General features: G+C 40.1%; 2 protein-coding genes across 3 annotated transcripts; one reads left to right on the top strand and one right to left on the bottom strand.

Annotated features, from left to right (window-relative positions):
- The first annotated feature begins 268 nt into the window (after positions 1–268).
- On the top strand, positions 269–3,890 carry LOC115049869 (HRAS-like suppressor 3). The gene is made up of 5 exons (XM_029512449.1): positions 269–356; positions 1,026–1,073; positions 1,391–1,499; positions 1,768–2,036; positions 3,194–3,890. The coding sequence occupies exons 2-5, from the start codon at positions 1,059–1,061 to the stop codon at positions 3,314–3,316; spliced, it is 516 nt and encodes a 171-aa protein (XP_029368309.1). The 5' UTR covers positions 269–356; positions 1,026–1,058; the 3' UTR covers positions 3,317–3,890.
- A 1,839-nt stretch (positions 3,891–5,729) lies between these two features.
- On the bottom strand, positions 5,730–14,480 carry scyl1 (SCY1-like, kinase-like 1). Of its 2 annotated transcripts, none has more exons than XM_029512400.1 (18): positions 14,310–14,480; positions 13,699–13,839; positions 12,873–12,995; positions 12,512–12,738; positions 12,185–12,275; positions 11,483–11,638; positions 11,223–11,381; positions 10,880–10,987; positions 10,348–10,461; positions 10,075–10,230; positions 9,772–9,960; positions 9,129–9,204; positions 8,722–8,925; positions 8,479–8,627; positions 8,290–8,379; positions 7,827–8,147; positions 7,402–7,480; positions 5,730–7,170 (listed from the first exon to the last, which is right to left on the bottom strand). In XM_029512400.1, exons 1-18 carry the CDS (start codon positions 14,415–14,417, stop codon positions 7,046–7,048), a joined length of 2,616 nt encoding a protein of 871 aa, XP_029368260.1. In that variant the 5' UTR covers positions 14,418–14,480; the 3' UTR covers positions 5,730–7,045. The 2 variants fall into 2 exon arrangements, with proteins under 2 accessions (XP_029368260.1, XP_029368261.1); XM_029512401.1 differs by having other exon boundaries at positions 8,305–8,379.
- Positions 14,481–14,888: the final 408 nt, after the last annotated feature.

Genomic DNA, 14,888 nt, shown 5'->3' with positions numbered 1-14,888 from the left:
TCATAATAAAATAAAATAATCATCATTCTAAAGCCCAAATGTGTCACAAATTGCTAAACGTCATAAAAGTTTAAAATAAAAAGAAAATGTGTTTAGTTTTGCAAGCTACAAATAATGTGTTTTGGTGTAGAAGAACAATGATGTATCATTTAAAGTTGCAGTTGCTGCGGAATCAGGCATTACAACAACAACAATATTAATGAATATGACGATTCTTATTATTTTTGGCTGTCAAGTGGATGCTTTTATTGTGAAAGGCTCGGGCCTCAGCGGCTACAGGGAGCAACGATCACAGCTGAGATTTGACGTTTGTCGGACAGATACAGACTGGAAACGTGAAATTTTTATCGCCAAAGGTAAGAAAAAGAAAGGCTGTCAGACTCTTTACATCCCGAGTTTAGTCCAGGGTGAGGCTCGTTTCTTTGAGCAGAAGGGTTTTACTCGGCGTATCTTGGATCTGGATGAAGTAAAGGAGCTAAAAACTAGCTCACTTTGTCTGATTTAATCTTCCGTCACCTGTTTGGATTTGTGTCGTCTGCTAATTTATGGAAACTCAATAAATTATTAATGTATCCCATTTTTCAGAGATGTCCACTTTGTTTTAAAGCATTGTATTTATTTATCTCATCAAAACGAAGGAGACGCACATATTTGTGTAACTGTCGCGTTTTTATTAAATCCAATGCTTAACAAAAGCTGGAAGAAGGCAACAATGCTGGGGTTTGGTTGAAACTGTTTTCTAGAGCAACTATTTAATTTCGCCTCGTTTCTATAGCTGGATGTTGGTTCACTTGGACCAAATTATCGACAGACACACAAAATAAATGCAAAAAATAAAATGGGATAAAACGATGAATGATTATTATTTACTTGAAGCCTTGATATATTTCCCTAGGAAAAAAAAAAACCAACAACGACGACAACAACCATGGAAAACCTTCCCGGATACCTTATCACAGGGATAAAAAGCGAATAACTATTTGATATAACATGTTTTTGTTTTTTTTTTGTTTTTTTTTTTGTAGGCGCTGTCCAAGATTTTCAAACAGAGAAGTGAAATGGCCCCGACTCTGGTAACCAAACTGCTGCTCCTTCACAATATAGACAATTCGACTGTAATGTTTTCGTTTTGGTTTTGTTTGTGTGTGTGTGTGTGTGTGTAGTTTAATTGGGATTTTCTATCATAATTATGAGTTGCTATGAACTTAATATCATAGTATGTTTGTGTCCAGCACACTCTTGCTTTATTGCATACAATTTTCCAAGTTTTATTATTTTTATTATATTATCTTTCTTAAACCCAAATTTGTGTGCCTGATATTTTCTACAAATATTCTGTTGCGATATTAAACATTTATTAATTTTATTTTCTTTATTTTTCCAATCCAAGTATGATGTGAAGCCAGAGCCTGGGGATTTGATTGAAATCTTTCGTGGCACCTATCAGCACTGGGTCATATACATTGGTGATGGCTTTGTCGTTCACTTGGCACCACCCTGTGAGTCATGGAAGACAATTCTGCAAGACAAAAGCCAAAAAGTGAACTAGTCACAGTTGAGAACAAAAAGCACCTTCCACTGATAGCTACCAATGTTTGATCTAATTTGATAATCCAAAATGTAAGATTGTATTATTATGTTGTTTAAACTGATTGATAGTTAATAAACCACTCAGATAACACAAATATGTAACAATATGCAGTGAACAAGCTGTGTACAAATGATGTGTGTTTATTTTTTTGTGTGTCTTTCTGTTTGTATTGATAGCTGAGATCCCAGGGGCAGGTTCCAACAGTGTGATGTCTACCCTAAGTGAGAAGGCCTTGGTGAAGAGACAGGAGCTGTGGGATGTAGTGGGAAATGACAAATGGAAAATAAACAACAGCCTTGATGAGAAGTACGAGCCCCGCCCAGTTGATGTCATTGTGAAAGAGGCCCTTGATCTGGTGGGCTTAGAGCTGCGATATTGCGTGTTAAGGGGCAACTGTGAACACTTTGTGAATGAGTTGCGTTATGGCAAGGCAGAGTCCCGGCAGGTAGGTTGAGATCTTTTGATTGCAAAATATTCATGTTTATACATTATTTATACATTGTTCATTGTATAAGAGATTGTATCTTAATGTGGAAGTGAGTGTATCTTGTTTTATTGTGCCAGTGGATGTTTTCTTGTTAATCATTCTGCGGATAGTACAGTCAAATTTGAGTTTAGTGTAGACAAAGAAAGAGTTAAAAAGATCCCACAAACAAAACATACCAACTTCAACTCATAATAGGCCAGAATCTTAGCAGCATAAAGAGTAAAACCAGTTAATGAGTCTGGAGGTATTAACCTTAACAGACCAGTACTTCCTCCTTAATGGCAGAAAGGTGGTGGCCTTGGTAGAATGTCTTCGATTATCTGCCACAGTGCAGCCTGTGAACCACACCAGGACGTAGATAAACATACTTTTACAGAGCATCTAGAGAAGGACAGCAACAGTTTCTGAGACAGATTAATGCTCCCTAGTGACCTTAGAAAGTAAAGCTGCTGCTCTAATTTTCCTCAACAGAAGTGGTGTTTAGGCCCTGAGAGATGTGTGTCCCCAGACATTTAAAGTCACACTCTCCATCATGTAAACAGGAGCAGGTTCCTTCCTCTCCCTCCTAAAGTCTATTACTAGTTCTTTACTTTTGGAAGGGTTATAGAGCTTGTTTGGAATTTGTGCCAACAGGCTCAATATGAGTAGAAAAACACAGATGTCCCACATATTTTTAAACTTCCCGAGAGCTTTAAAGAGGAAATGTCTCCTGGAATGCAGGAGCTCTGGACTACTAAATGGAAAGAGACAGACTTTAACAGGCACTCAAACTGTGTGACCAGAACAGAGTCAAACACAGACAAATGTCTGAGCTGATGCAGCTCTGTTATTCCTCCAGAAGATTTCTCATGTCTGATGAGTAGCTGTGGGAAGAACTTGTTGGAGTTATTTGTTGTCTGAAGAAGTTTGGCTATTTATTGAAGTCCACGGTTAAGTTTTCTTTTATCACTGTTTCGGTCCTGAGCTATCACATTCATGGCAATGGGACAGGCACACTAACCCTAACTTAACCCTGCCCCCAACCTAAAAGAAGCTTTAAAGAAAATAACCTTATATGCAAAAAAAATTGAATGTTGGGTTTCAGGAAAACTCAGATGTGTGTTTTGTCTGTGTAGGTGCGTAAAGCAGGAGAAGTGGTCATGGCCGCAGGCCTGGCAGCAGCGGTGGGCCTGGGCATCGTGGCTCTCGCTGGAGCACTGTTTGGAGGGAGCAAGAAAGACGACAAGAACAAACAGTGATCAAAGTTCTCAGTCGCCTGTTCATTGACTTGACTAATACATCGCCAGCAAAGCCGAACTTACTCATCTACAGTCTCAGATAGCACTTACCCGCTGTCTAATCATTCCGTCCTTCGGAATGAAAACAATGCAAAGCACTAACTTTTCTGACTTTTTAAACTTTCTAGAGCAAATATGAGCACAACAAATACATTTCCAATAATCAAGGTGCCAATATGAAGTATGTTGAGCTGCTTTAATAAGATTTTGATGATAACTGCAGAAATTTTTTAAATTGTAAAAGGATGAAATTCATGAAGGTGGCCCTGGCACAGGGTGTTTTATATGTATTGTTATTTTCATCCTGAAAAGTTGCTGAATGTTGCTCATGGTCAAACAATTGTGGTTATTCAAATTTAACTACTTTCTGTTGTTAACCAGTATTTAATAAGCTATCTAACAAATGTTATAGTTTTGTTAGTACGTCAGTAAGCAGTAAAGCCATATAGTGACACATTGCACCACCTTTTCAGCCTCTGACATCTGTTTTAAAATTATTTCAATTAAAAAAAATAAATAAATAAATTTGAATTAGTGTGAATTTTGTTGTTTGTCTGTTATTCCCAAAGTGGCACACACTGAAAAAGTTATTAATCTCAGGCCATAGTTGTGCATTCAAAGGGGACTCTGAAAAACTACAGAAGTATTAACAATATATTACAGATGGTCATTTTAAAGACAGACTCTGGAGCTTTTTTTATTTTGATGACGCCCAGTGGCTCCAACCAGGTCACTGAAGCCATTGCTAAACTGTTAAAAGTGGTGAGTTTGAAATGTTGGCCAAAGTTTAACTGTCAGTGTCAACAGTCATTGTGAAATAAAAGTATTGAAACTGAAGTCCAGAGATATGATCTGCATATTGAAAATAATATAGTTTGAATAACATGGCAGGACACATGCTGTGGCGTACTGGTTAACGCTGCAGACTCGCAACACAAAAGTGCCACGGTCAATTCCCAGACACCCCCCCCCTCAGCAACGGAGGACACACACATCTGTCTACAGTGTTGCTGTGGGTGTGTGTAATGTCAGCACAAAGCCACAACTCAACAGTGGAAACATTTGTTTTATCACCACCTCATAGATAATTATAAATTATATGTATTTATATATATATTATATATATTATATGTATTTATATGTATATGTAATTATAAAATTACATCAAATATGAAATAATAATACTACTTCATGTTTCTTCCAACACACTCTGGAGAGTTACAAAGCTTTACTTTGGTCTCACCCTGTGGATGGACGATGTTTAGTGTTTGAAAGTACACATATTATTCATCCATGGGATGGTGAGAAAACATTTGGCTTTTCGTTTCATGCTTCCCCACCTCATTGTCAGTCATGACCTTGACTTCCTGCCAAAGTGAAGGCACATTTTTGAAGCTGCTCACTGAAACAGAACAATAGATAGTATTTGGACAGAAGCAACCTTTGTGGTTCACAAAAATCTTTGCATGGTAACCCTTCACACACCATTTCTTTCAGTCTTAGAGTGCAACTAGCCAGTTCCAGTAAACGAAACAGCAGATATCAAACACTGAGTTGAAGATATTGATATGAGAAAGTCCTGACACTTGCAAATGAAATAAAACCTTTCCCCTCCCCCACATATATTGTGTGTGTTTGATCTCCGCCACAGGGGCGTAACACTAAAGATATAGGAGCAGCAGCACTTGCTGGAGCACTATTGGGAGTGGCACTGGAACCAGTTGGACTAGCAGCAGCCGCCCTGGCAGCATTATATCTCAGTTCTAGGCCAAGTTAACTTCCTCAGTTTCTTCCTCACATTCACCCCTTTAATTGGAGTATTTGACCCCTAATAATCCCAGCCAATTACATTTACTAATATTTTACTGAATTTACACACATTAATTTAATTATACAAAAGAAATATACATAGTTTTAATTCAAGCTTACTGGGAAATAAAGGTACACTACTGACAAATATCTTTAATATTTTTTTCAGGAATTTTAAACTTAATCAATTAATTCTCCAGAACAACCATCCTGACACTACCGGGATTGAATTTAAAAGTAATATTAACAAATTTACTGATCTCCAGTGTTCAATCTTGAATCTTGGTGCCGGAGAAGTTCATCACACCATGATCATTTCATCAATGTTAATCAAATGGCTTTCAGCCTGACAGAGTGGGCTTCGCACGCTCACCCAGTTCTCCCAAACTCAACTTGGGTTAGTGTGTCACATATTCAAGTGGCAGCAACAGTGGAAAATACAAAGGACACCCGACAAACTAGTCCCCTTAAAATGAGGTGTAGAGCTGATGTCATTCATCATATTCAATTGTACTTGTTGTCAATTAGTAATAAGAGGGGGAACTAAAACAAAAACAGCCCAACATAACGAAGAAAAATATTGTTTTATTTTACAATAGCTCACATGCTACATGATTTGAATTCTCTGTAAAACATCACCTCCAGCCTTCTCCAGAATATTGCAGCATTGTTCCTGATCTGACTTTTGAGTCGGGGGTTTCCCTATTCGCCATTTTAATTGTAACACCTATCGTAACAACACCATATGGGACAGGAGATATGGACTCATGCTGAAGGTTTTATGGAAACACAGAATCTGCTGGTTTGAGACATACTGGGTCCACATTTGAATTTCTTTCCAGAAATCTCAGGTTCCTTGGATGCAATCCTACCGAACGGATGTATGATTAAATAAAGGCACAAATAAAAGAGTAAAAGAAACGTTTTCTTTACCCTGATCACACCCAATATTAACTAAAATGAATTGTTTGGCTGCTTAATATCTTCAAATGATCCTAAAGGATTTTGGTGAGATCTGGAGGATTATACAGGTAAGAACGTATAACAAGACCTTCAAAATATAACTTTGATTTCATTAACCACACCTAACTGGGAGACACAGGAAATGGAAATGCACAAGCTGATTTGAACCCAGGTTTCCAGCCTCAATTAAACAACATAAAACTTCCTAAGTCCAGCTGCTTCCATTATGTATCCCAGTAACAGACCTGGAACCAGTCGAATCCCTGGTGTGTCAGGCTGGTCCAGTACAGCAAAATACAGTATTGTATGTGCAAAACTAAACTTTTTAGTTTTGTGCCATGAAGCATGTTTGGCCACACAAATACACAAGTGCATGCATGGACTGATTTTACATTGTTAATTAGTAATGAAGTGAAAGCTGAACTAAAACATTCATATCCACTGTGTGTGTGCGCGTGTGCGTGCACTGAAAAACATTCAGTATAATAATGCATTTGATCCCAAAATTACCTTATATATGTTTATCTGTTCTTTAAAAAGTGTAGTTCCTTCGTGTAATTTTAAGACAAGATGCAACATTTATATACATTTACTTTACAACTGCAACTTTGAGTTTGAAAAAAGAAGACAACCAGAGACACCTGTGAAATGACTTCTGCTAGTTCTTCGTGTCTCTGTGGATTTAGCTCTTCCATCCACACTACTGCATTCATAAACCACTCGGCTGTTGCTTTTTCACCCATCTCTCACTCCTTTAAAGGCTGATCTCACCTGAGTTGAGATCATCTACTGAAACTGCATACGTTCGCGGTCCTCTACTTGTGGAATGTCGAGCTTCCATCTATTGCTCTGGGATCAGTGAATGCAGTTCATGTTCCTTTCCACCCCCCGACCCTCATTTCTCTTTACCCCCCCTCGTCAGTCCAGCTTGCGTGCTCCCAGTTTGAGTGGGCCTTTAGCAGCTTTGCGCTCTGCTCGTTTTGCCTCCAGCTCTTTCCTCCGCTCCTCCCGTTTTTTCTTTGACATTTCGGCCTTGCTGAGACCTTGGGGGCAAATGCACAGACACAGTTAGTTAATAGTCAGCTAGCACGAATCCTGTAATGCATCACTAATGAAGAAGTAAAATGGTCCTGTGAAAAAGCAGCAGCAAGGTTATATAACAAAGCTTTGATGGAACATTCAATTTCTTTTGGCAGCTCATTTTAGAAAAGAAAAAAAAAAAAAAAAAAAAATCAGGGTCTGTTTTTTGACAAAGAAAGCCAACTGAGACTTACTTTGGTTTCCATCCAATGACTCCCAGCTCTCCTCTGTTCCCCAATCTCCTGTTGCCTCAGCCCCCCAGCCATCTCCAGTCTGACAAGGAGAAAACACTAAAGTGAAATAGCTGATTTTTTAGAGGAGATTTTGTCCTCCCAATCCCTCCATCTACATTTGTAAAATCTGATGGTAATATATTTATCAAATATTTGATCACACTTCATTTACTTTTATTTTACTCATCAAGACCACTAATAGCTTACTCTGCTAACTAGAACACACCTGATCAACAAGGATGAAAAACTGTTCCCAACAACAAAAATGTTTTGTTGTTGATGTTTTCATCCATGTCAAGAGTCACAATTTTATTTTTGATTCTTAAATAAACATTTCAATCTCTCTATATCTTGGTCTTCTGCTTGTTTGCCTCCCCTGTCCTCACCATGGTGGCGGTGGTGTTGGCTGTGTTTCTCTGGGACACACTTGCAAAAAGGTCATTCTGGCTGGCTCCCTTTGCTGTGTTGCTGCTGTCCCAGTTGTACTCGCTGGCTAACCGCACCCCTTCAGGCAAGGGGAGCGTCTTAGTGGCCAAGGTTGGGTCCGTCTCCTCCTCCCCCCAGTCATTGCCCCAGCCCTCCTCACCCGCAGAGCTCTGACCCTGGCCTTCCTTCTCGTTGGACCAGCTGTCGTCAGCGTCCCAGCCCGAGCTGCTCCAGTCAGAGCTCTGCTTTTTTACTGTCATAGAGGAGGATGACCGGCCCGCCTAGATATTGAAATGATGATGAGATTGAAATGAAGACAGGAAATAAATAAAAAAAAAAAAAATGTCAAACACAAACATTTCATAGACATAGGTAAGACCAAACAGTTTTTATAGTTCACAGATCCACATTAAAGCCTCATACTCCTCTGTCACTAGCCTTCTTTTTGGATGAAGCCATTCCTGACCAGTCAGTGCTCCAGTCCTCTAGCTCTGTGTGAGCTTTCTCTGGCTCCTTTGGAGTGAAATTTTTTTTAGATACAGTACAATTATATAAAATGGCAATTTTAATAATTGTAATCTTCTTGCTCAGTGAAAAGAATTTAACTCTGACCTCCAAACTTCCCCAGTCTTCCTCATCATCCCAGCGATCTCCTATTGGCTCATCATCGTTGTCCGTTACTTCAAGAGTCTGTGATTGATTGGCACAACTAGAGGCACTGTGGTGTCTCAGCGAGGCTTGTGGAGTTGTATCTTCAGACCCTGAAGAAAAGAGAAAAAAAGAAACCAATGTCAGGACACATCCAAGTGAAAACACCCTTTTCTCTAGGATTTCTATTGAATCTGTTAAATCTACCAGGGGCATGTGCAGCATGTGCTGAATCTGCGGCACCAGTCGGGCTGTTGCTGTTGGTAGGATCGCCGCCCTCAAGTGTGCCCCCCTCTGTCCCTGGAGTATTGCGGATCAGTTTAGATGTTAGCGAGGACATGCCAGTTACGGCCCAGCCAGCCCAGCTAGAAGAGGGGCCTCCAGCTTGAGCACACGAGGCTACATCCTTTTCTGCAAGATGAACAAGAGACAGAATTTAGTGTCAAACTGACAGAAAAGTATCCATTTCTATAACTGAATCAGTCACATAAAAATTAGCTTTTGTTTCCTATTACAGAGAAAGATAAGCAAATATCGAAGATGTGCTTCTCATCTGGTTTCTTTGGAAAGTGAGACATCAAAAGTCAGTTTATTTACTTATTTTATTTACACACCTATATCAGCCAGCTTGGCAGGGTCCTCTGACACAGTCTCCAACTTGGAAAGGAAACTCTTGATTGCTTTGAATGCCTGAACAAGAGAAAGACAATAGAGCATGTGCTGAGCAGAAATACATTAGTGTATTCCAGTGACAATAAAAATGATCTACAGAGGAGAGTGAATTTAGAAGTCAGACAGGGTAAAACAACTGACATCACAAGTCCACTTAAGAGTCAAATTTACCCCTGAATTCAAAATCCCTCTCCCTTCATGGGGATTTTATACTGAACTGCTGTTGTCCAAAATAAACAGTAGCTTATATCTCACACAAAAGAATGCGTGTGAGACAATATGTTAAACCGAATTCCTTGTGATGAGCTGCCTTATTTCACTCAATAACCTTGACTAAATCTTCTCTATGACTACTTTGTAACAGATGCCGTGACCATACTGCAGCCCTTACTGTCTCATTGTATCTATAGGCATCTGCCTTTAAATCTTAACAGCTCAACTCTTATTAGCTTAACTCCTCCTATCTCAGATCTTCCTTTACTATCAAATGTTAGCCAATGAGACTGAAACTGAATGCTGCATTTTGCTGCACTGATGTACTCTATAGATACAGCTACATTCACTGTTAAGTAATGCCATGTGTACCTGGTCCCTGACACTCTTATCAGGGTCAACAGTAATGGCACAGAGGGTGGGGAGGATGCGGGCAGCGATCTCCGTTATGCTGTAGTAGTTATGTGTGGCAGCAAAGCCCAGAACACCAGCAGAGCGAGAAGCTGGGAATGGATCTTTGGTGGCTCGTGAGAAGGCAGAGATCAGAACACGCTGTCGAGTCTGTGAACAAATGAATAGTATAATTTTTGCACAATCTTTGCTGAAGTTTGGTCTAAGTGTTTTGTTTTGTTTTTTTTTTTTATCAAATGTTGCACAAAGGCAGATGGGTTTTACCCCAGCGTTGAGGTAGGAGGCGATTTTGCCCAGGCAGACAGTAGTGTTGCAGCGGATTGGCCCTTGTTCATCTCTGGCCTGCAGCCGGGCAAAGTGACGCATGAGCTCCTGGTTCAGGTTGGTCTCATTCAGTTTGGGAGCCAGGAGCAACATAGACTGGGCAGAGAAAGGAAGAAAAAGTGAAGAGTAGTTGCTACAACTGGTTGGCAACATCAGGTACACAGGTAATATTTGATGACTCCTTAAAGTTTGTGGTTGTGCTGTCCAAGCTACCTTAACAGTCTGCTCTCTGATGGCTGGGTTGGTATCTGTGAAGCCGTGAACGACATGAGGAAAAATCTGTGAGTTGACTGCTGCCTCGTTCAGATACTGAATAAACTGTTCCATCTGAGAGACACACAGAAAGAAAGCGCAATCGTGTAAGACAGCAGGAACGTATTTGTCCTTTAATGGTGGATAAAATGGCTGTTTATCTACTTTGTGTTACTCTACCACTCACTGATGTTTTTCTTTCCTGATGAGCTGCTAATGTAAATTGAATAACAAAAGCAGGGAAATAAAATTCTCCTTACATATATACTAATTCCCTGTATAAAGTTCACCCAACTCTTGGTACATACACACCATAAATCAGACAGAATTTGAAAATGTAGCTTTCACATTCAGGGTATTTTCACCTTTTCTACAAACCCATGATCCAAACGTAGTTTTCTGATACTGGGTTGTTGTTGCTGTAGGTAGTTTTTTTTTTATATAAATCCACCACCACAAATGTAGATGAAATAGGCCAGTGGCAAAAACACACCTGCTGCAGCAGTCGTATCCTCATGGCTCGGTCTGTAGAGGAAAACATCTTCACGATGACAGGGATGATCTTCTGTTGGTATTCGTCTGCTGAAAGGAACTTCCCTACCTGGCACACGAAGATGGGATAGAAATCAGAGAGTTTTTTTTTTTTTGTTTGTTTTTTTTAAGTGTACAGGGATGTAATTTTATAAATAGTGCTTGAGATAATCATACATGTATCTAACCTTGCTTGCCTTACTTAGACATGTTTTTGGAAAAAATCTCCACGGACTAGAGTTTCTATCACATCCCAATTGATATTCAGCAGGTGTGGAAAATTGCATAGGGAGGTGGGGATTTACCTTGAATAGAGGTGTGAGAACGACAGCACCTGCATTGCCAAACTCAAAAGCAGTGAGCAGCTGAGGCAGAACTTTGTGTTTACAGAAGTCTTCGGGGAAAGAGTCCAAATTTTCACTGAGATCCTGGAAAAATTGCTGCTTCTCAGCTGGCTCCTTAATCTAGACAGAGCAAATTTTTCACAATTTAAATTAACAAGGCTAATTTAGATAATTTTAGATTTTTAAGAAATATATCAATCAATTTATTCATGTATAGCAACCTGTATTTCTTCCAGGAAAAGGTTGCTCTCCACAAAGCTGTTGCTGAGGAATCCTCCTGGGGCTCTACAGTTCTGGAGAAAGCGTGCTGGGTTTGGCCGAGCCCGGGGGTTGGCTCCCACCAGCTCACAGTAGTGAGGGACCAGAGCCTTGGGTACCTGCAAGTAAAAAGTAAAGTCACTTTTTGTGTGTGTGTGTGTGTGTGTGTGTGTGTGTGTGTGTATATGTATATATGTATGTATATATATATATATATATATATAAGACAGATGAATGACTTAAATATCAACTGAAGAGATGAGAATTTGTAGCAGATGGAAAACAAAACACGACATTCCTCAAATTAAAACATGTAAGTTACCAGAATTATCATTTTTTCGTATTTCTATTATTGTATTATTTCATACATTTCTTCCACTCTTTTTGATTGAACTATCACTCTTTTATTCACATCATCTTGTTGTATCCATTTTTTCTGCAAACATTTGATGGTGCCTGACATCAGCTGTTTATGTTGATATAATTCCAAAAATTTAAGTCACAACTCTGTATTGCTATGTGTAATACATCTGCAATTATATTACTTTGCCACATTGAAATCTGAAACCATTTACTGATAAAGACAAGGATGTTTAGAATATTAATAACGTTTATCTATCACAACTGAATGAAAATTGTCCAAAGAAGCTATCAAGGTGACCCACCTTTCCCAGTGAACGAAGGGAGGAAGTGCGTGGGAGTGGCCCATTGAACACTTCCCAGATCAGGCAGCCGAGCCGCCACACTTCCCCTGCCCTGCAACAAACATGCAAAAATGTATGAAAGGAAGCTTAAGGACTTAACATTATCTCATCAACCCTAAACTTGAGGAACTTTACTTAGTTCTGCTAAGAATCTCTTCTGGGATTCCTGCACTTTCTCCAAATGTTCTTTCTCTAAATGTTCTTTAGACTTTCTGTGTAAAATATTTTTTATCATTGCTACCTCCTCTCAATTCTTAACTGTGTCAAACACGGCCCTTTCTTACTTACCATTTCTCTCCACTGCTGTTGGACATCTCTGGCGGCTCATATTTCTCCATGTCTGGGTAAACTGCCTTTGGGGCAGGGAGGGACACCCCACTTGGGTCACCCTGCTCAGGTGCCACATGGTCAAGTCCCCCTAATTTCCACTCTCCGGCTCGATCCACGAACACAGCCCACACGCCAAAGTTGTTATGGAGCAAGTGGCAGTCGTTGACTAGGAAACTCAGCGCTTTCTGTTGGAAGGGGCAAGCAACAGAGGCAAAATTACAGGTTAACAGCAAAAGTGGGCTTGAAGAGGAATAGAGAGAGAAATGGCTGAACTATGGATACCCTGAAAGCACGAACCGACACACTGCCCCACCCTTACCACTATCTGGTGTAGTCCCCAGGAAATCTCCAGTTCCCCTGCACCACCCTTCTCTGCCTGGGTCTTTAGGTGGACTGCCAGGGGAGTCACCTGCTCAGTAACTAGATACAGGCTTTTCTCTGTCTGGAACAACAGCAAGCAAGAACATTTAGCATTTAAACACAGTAGAAAGAATCAATGAGATGAGGGAACAAAACTACATCATAAATAATGACCGAACTATAATCAGAAGTATTAAAAAAAACCCATTATGCTTAAGTTATAAGTAAAACCACTTCGTAACATACTTAATTTCATATTTATTTTTGTGTAGTAGTAACAATAATTCTATACACAGAAAACTTTCTTTAGAGATTGACTTTTGAGACATTTGAACTCCAACTGGTTGATTAGTGGTAAGCATCTGAAAGATTTTCAATATGTATCAACACAGATGAAGAGGAAAAAAATATTACCAAGGTGGCTTCTATTTCAAACTCTTGAATTGTTTTGGCAAATATTATATTAAATACACCAATTTGCACTACATTTAACTATTCCAACTTTCTAAAGGATGATACTACTCATTAGCATAAACACAAAGGAAAGGGTTTAATAGTTTACACAAATGATGTAGTAAACTACTCGCTCCAGCTGTTGTAAAAATACAGTTTATTCCTGGTGTGACTATTCAGACTCACCTCTACCTGATTGTAAACAAGCAGAGAAGAGAAGACAGAGATAAGACAATTTGATATCACACAGTTACGTGACAAAAAACAAGCCTGCTGATGCCACTTTTCAAAACACTGCCATTACAGACAACAGCGGAGAGACCCAGGCATACCTCTAATCCATCCACATAGGCCAGGATATTAGGGTGACGCAGGGTCTTCATACGCTTGAAGGCAGCCTTGGCGAGCTGGGTCTGCTGCTCAGTGCCCTGTGCTACCTCATACACGAACACAGACACCGGCTCCCCGCTGGTCTGAGGAGACAGGACCACATCTTTTCAATGAATGAACATAACTGGCCATGAGTTCATGTCATCATGTCAAACACAGCCATATTCCCATCTGCACATTTAAAGGCTGCTGCCGGTCTGTCATCGTTTCTGTGCCCCTGCAGTGATGTGGAGGACTCGGACTGTCTGGATCGGGCTGCTCGGAGCTGTCGGTAATCAGACAGGTCGCAGTCCGAGCTGTTCACTCAGCTAAAGCCGGGTGACGTGGCGAGAAATACGTGTCTGTCTCCGAGAGTAGACACGGCTCACCTTATCCGGACAGACAACACATTCAAACAAGCGCTGGTATCTGCGGAGCCACACCAACACAGACTGACTTGTATCTGCAGCGGTGTAACAACAGACAACATATCCGATGGCGAATTAACAAACAGGCCTCTATAACCAACGAGCTAGCGCTAGCCGCTAACGGAGCAGCCGTCTCCCGCTTGTACCTTTCGCTTGCCCCGGTGCAGGCTCCATATCCCGGACTTTTCCTGGGTGTCCGGGATGATTTCATAGGCAAAGTCTTTGACAGGATCCCTGGCAAAAAAGGACCACATCTCTTTCCTCCACACCTCATCAAACACTCAACTGCAGAGGAACAACACAGAATACAGGAAGAGGTTCTCTGTCAAATAGTACGTAGGTGAAATGGCTCCGTGGGAACTCCGTTCCTGCTCTTTGGTTCCGCCTTCGGGTTGCCTGAAAAATGTTATTTCATGCATATGAAATTCCACTCAGTGTCATTCTGAAACCTCAGATGTTTGCTTATTATAAAATTTTAGACGGGCCCCACATCATCAATCATCTGCATTACCTTATGAGAATTAGAGACAGTTACATATCCACCAGGAGAAAGCAAAGACAGCAGTGGATTTAAAAAGTTTAATGAAAAAAACTTGTGCTTACATATTTAATGTTTAAGGGTATTTGGAAATTTGTATCAATTTTTATCTGAATATTGTCAGAGGTCGAAGAGGTTATGGTAAATGGTAAATGAATAAAACAAGCCTTACACTTATTATCTTGAT

The sequence above is a fragment of the Echeneis naucrates genome, chromosome 10 (genome assembly GCF_900963305.1).
Source record: "Echeneis naucrates chromosome 10, fEcheNa1.1, whole genome shotgun sequence".
Classification (NCBI taxonomy): Eukaryota; Metazoa; Chordata; class Actinopteri; order Carangiformes; family Echeneidae; genus Echeneis; species Echeneis naucrates.
This window is presented reverse-complemented; position numbering and strand designations above follow the sequence as displayed.

What these genes read in the sequence shown, in the direction of transcription:
- LOC115049869 (XM_029512449.1), top strand. An exon ending in CGTTCACTTGGCACCACCCT is followed by an intron (nt 1,500 to 1,767) that starts GTGAGTCATGGA and finishes TTGTATTGATAG; the next exon opens with CTGAGATCCCAGGGGCAGGT. An exon ending in GCAAGGCAGAGTCCCGGCAG is followed by an intron (nt 2,037 to 3,193) that starts GTAGGTTGAGAT and finishes TTGTCTGTGTAG; the next exon opens with GTGCGTAAAGCAGGAGAAGT.
- scyl1 (XM_029512400.1), bottom strand. Translation starts at nt 14,417, where the DNA reads ATGTGGTCCTTTTTTGCCAGGGATCCTGTCAAAGACTTTGCCTATGAA. An exon ending in AACAGCAGTGGAGAGAAATG is followed by an intron (nt 12,276 to 12,511) that starts GTAAGTAAGAAA and finishes TGTTTGTTGCAG; the next exon opens with GGCAGGGGAAGTGTGGCGGC. An exon ending in TCAGAGAGCAGACTGTTAAG is followed by an intron (nt 10,231 to 10,347) that starts GTAGCTTGGACA and finishes TTCTCTGCCCAG; the next exon opens with TCTATGTTGCTCCTGGCTCC.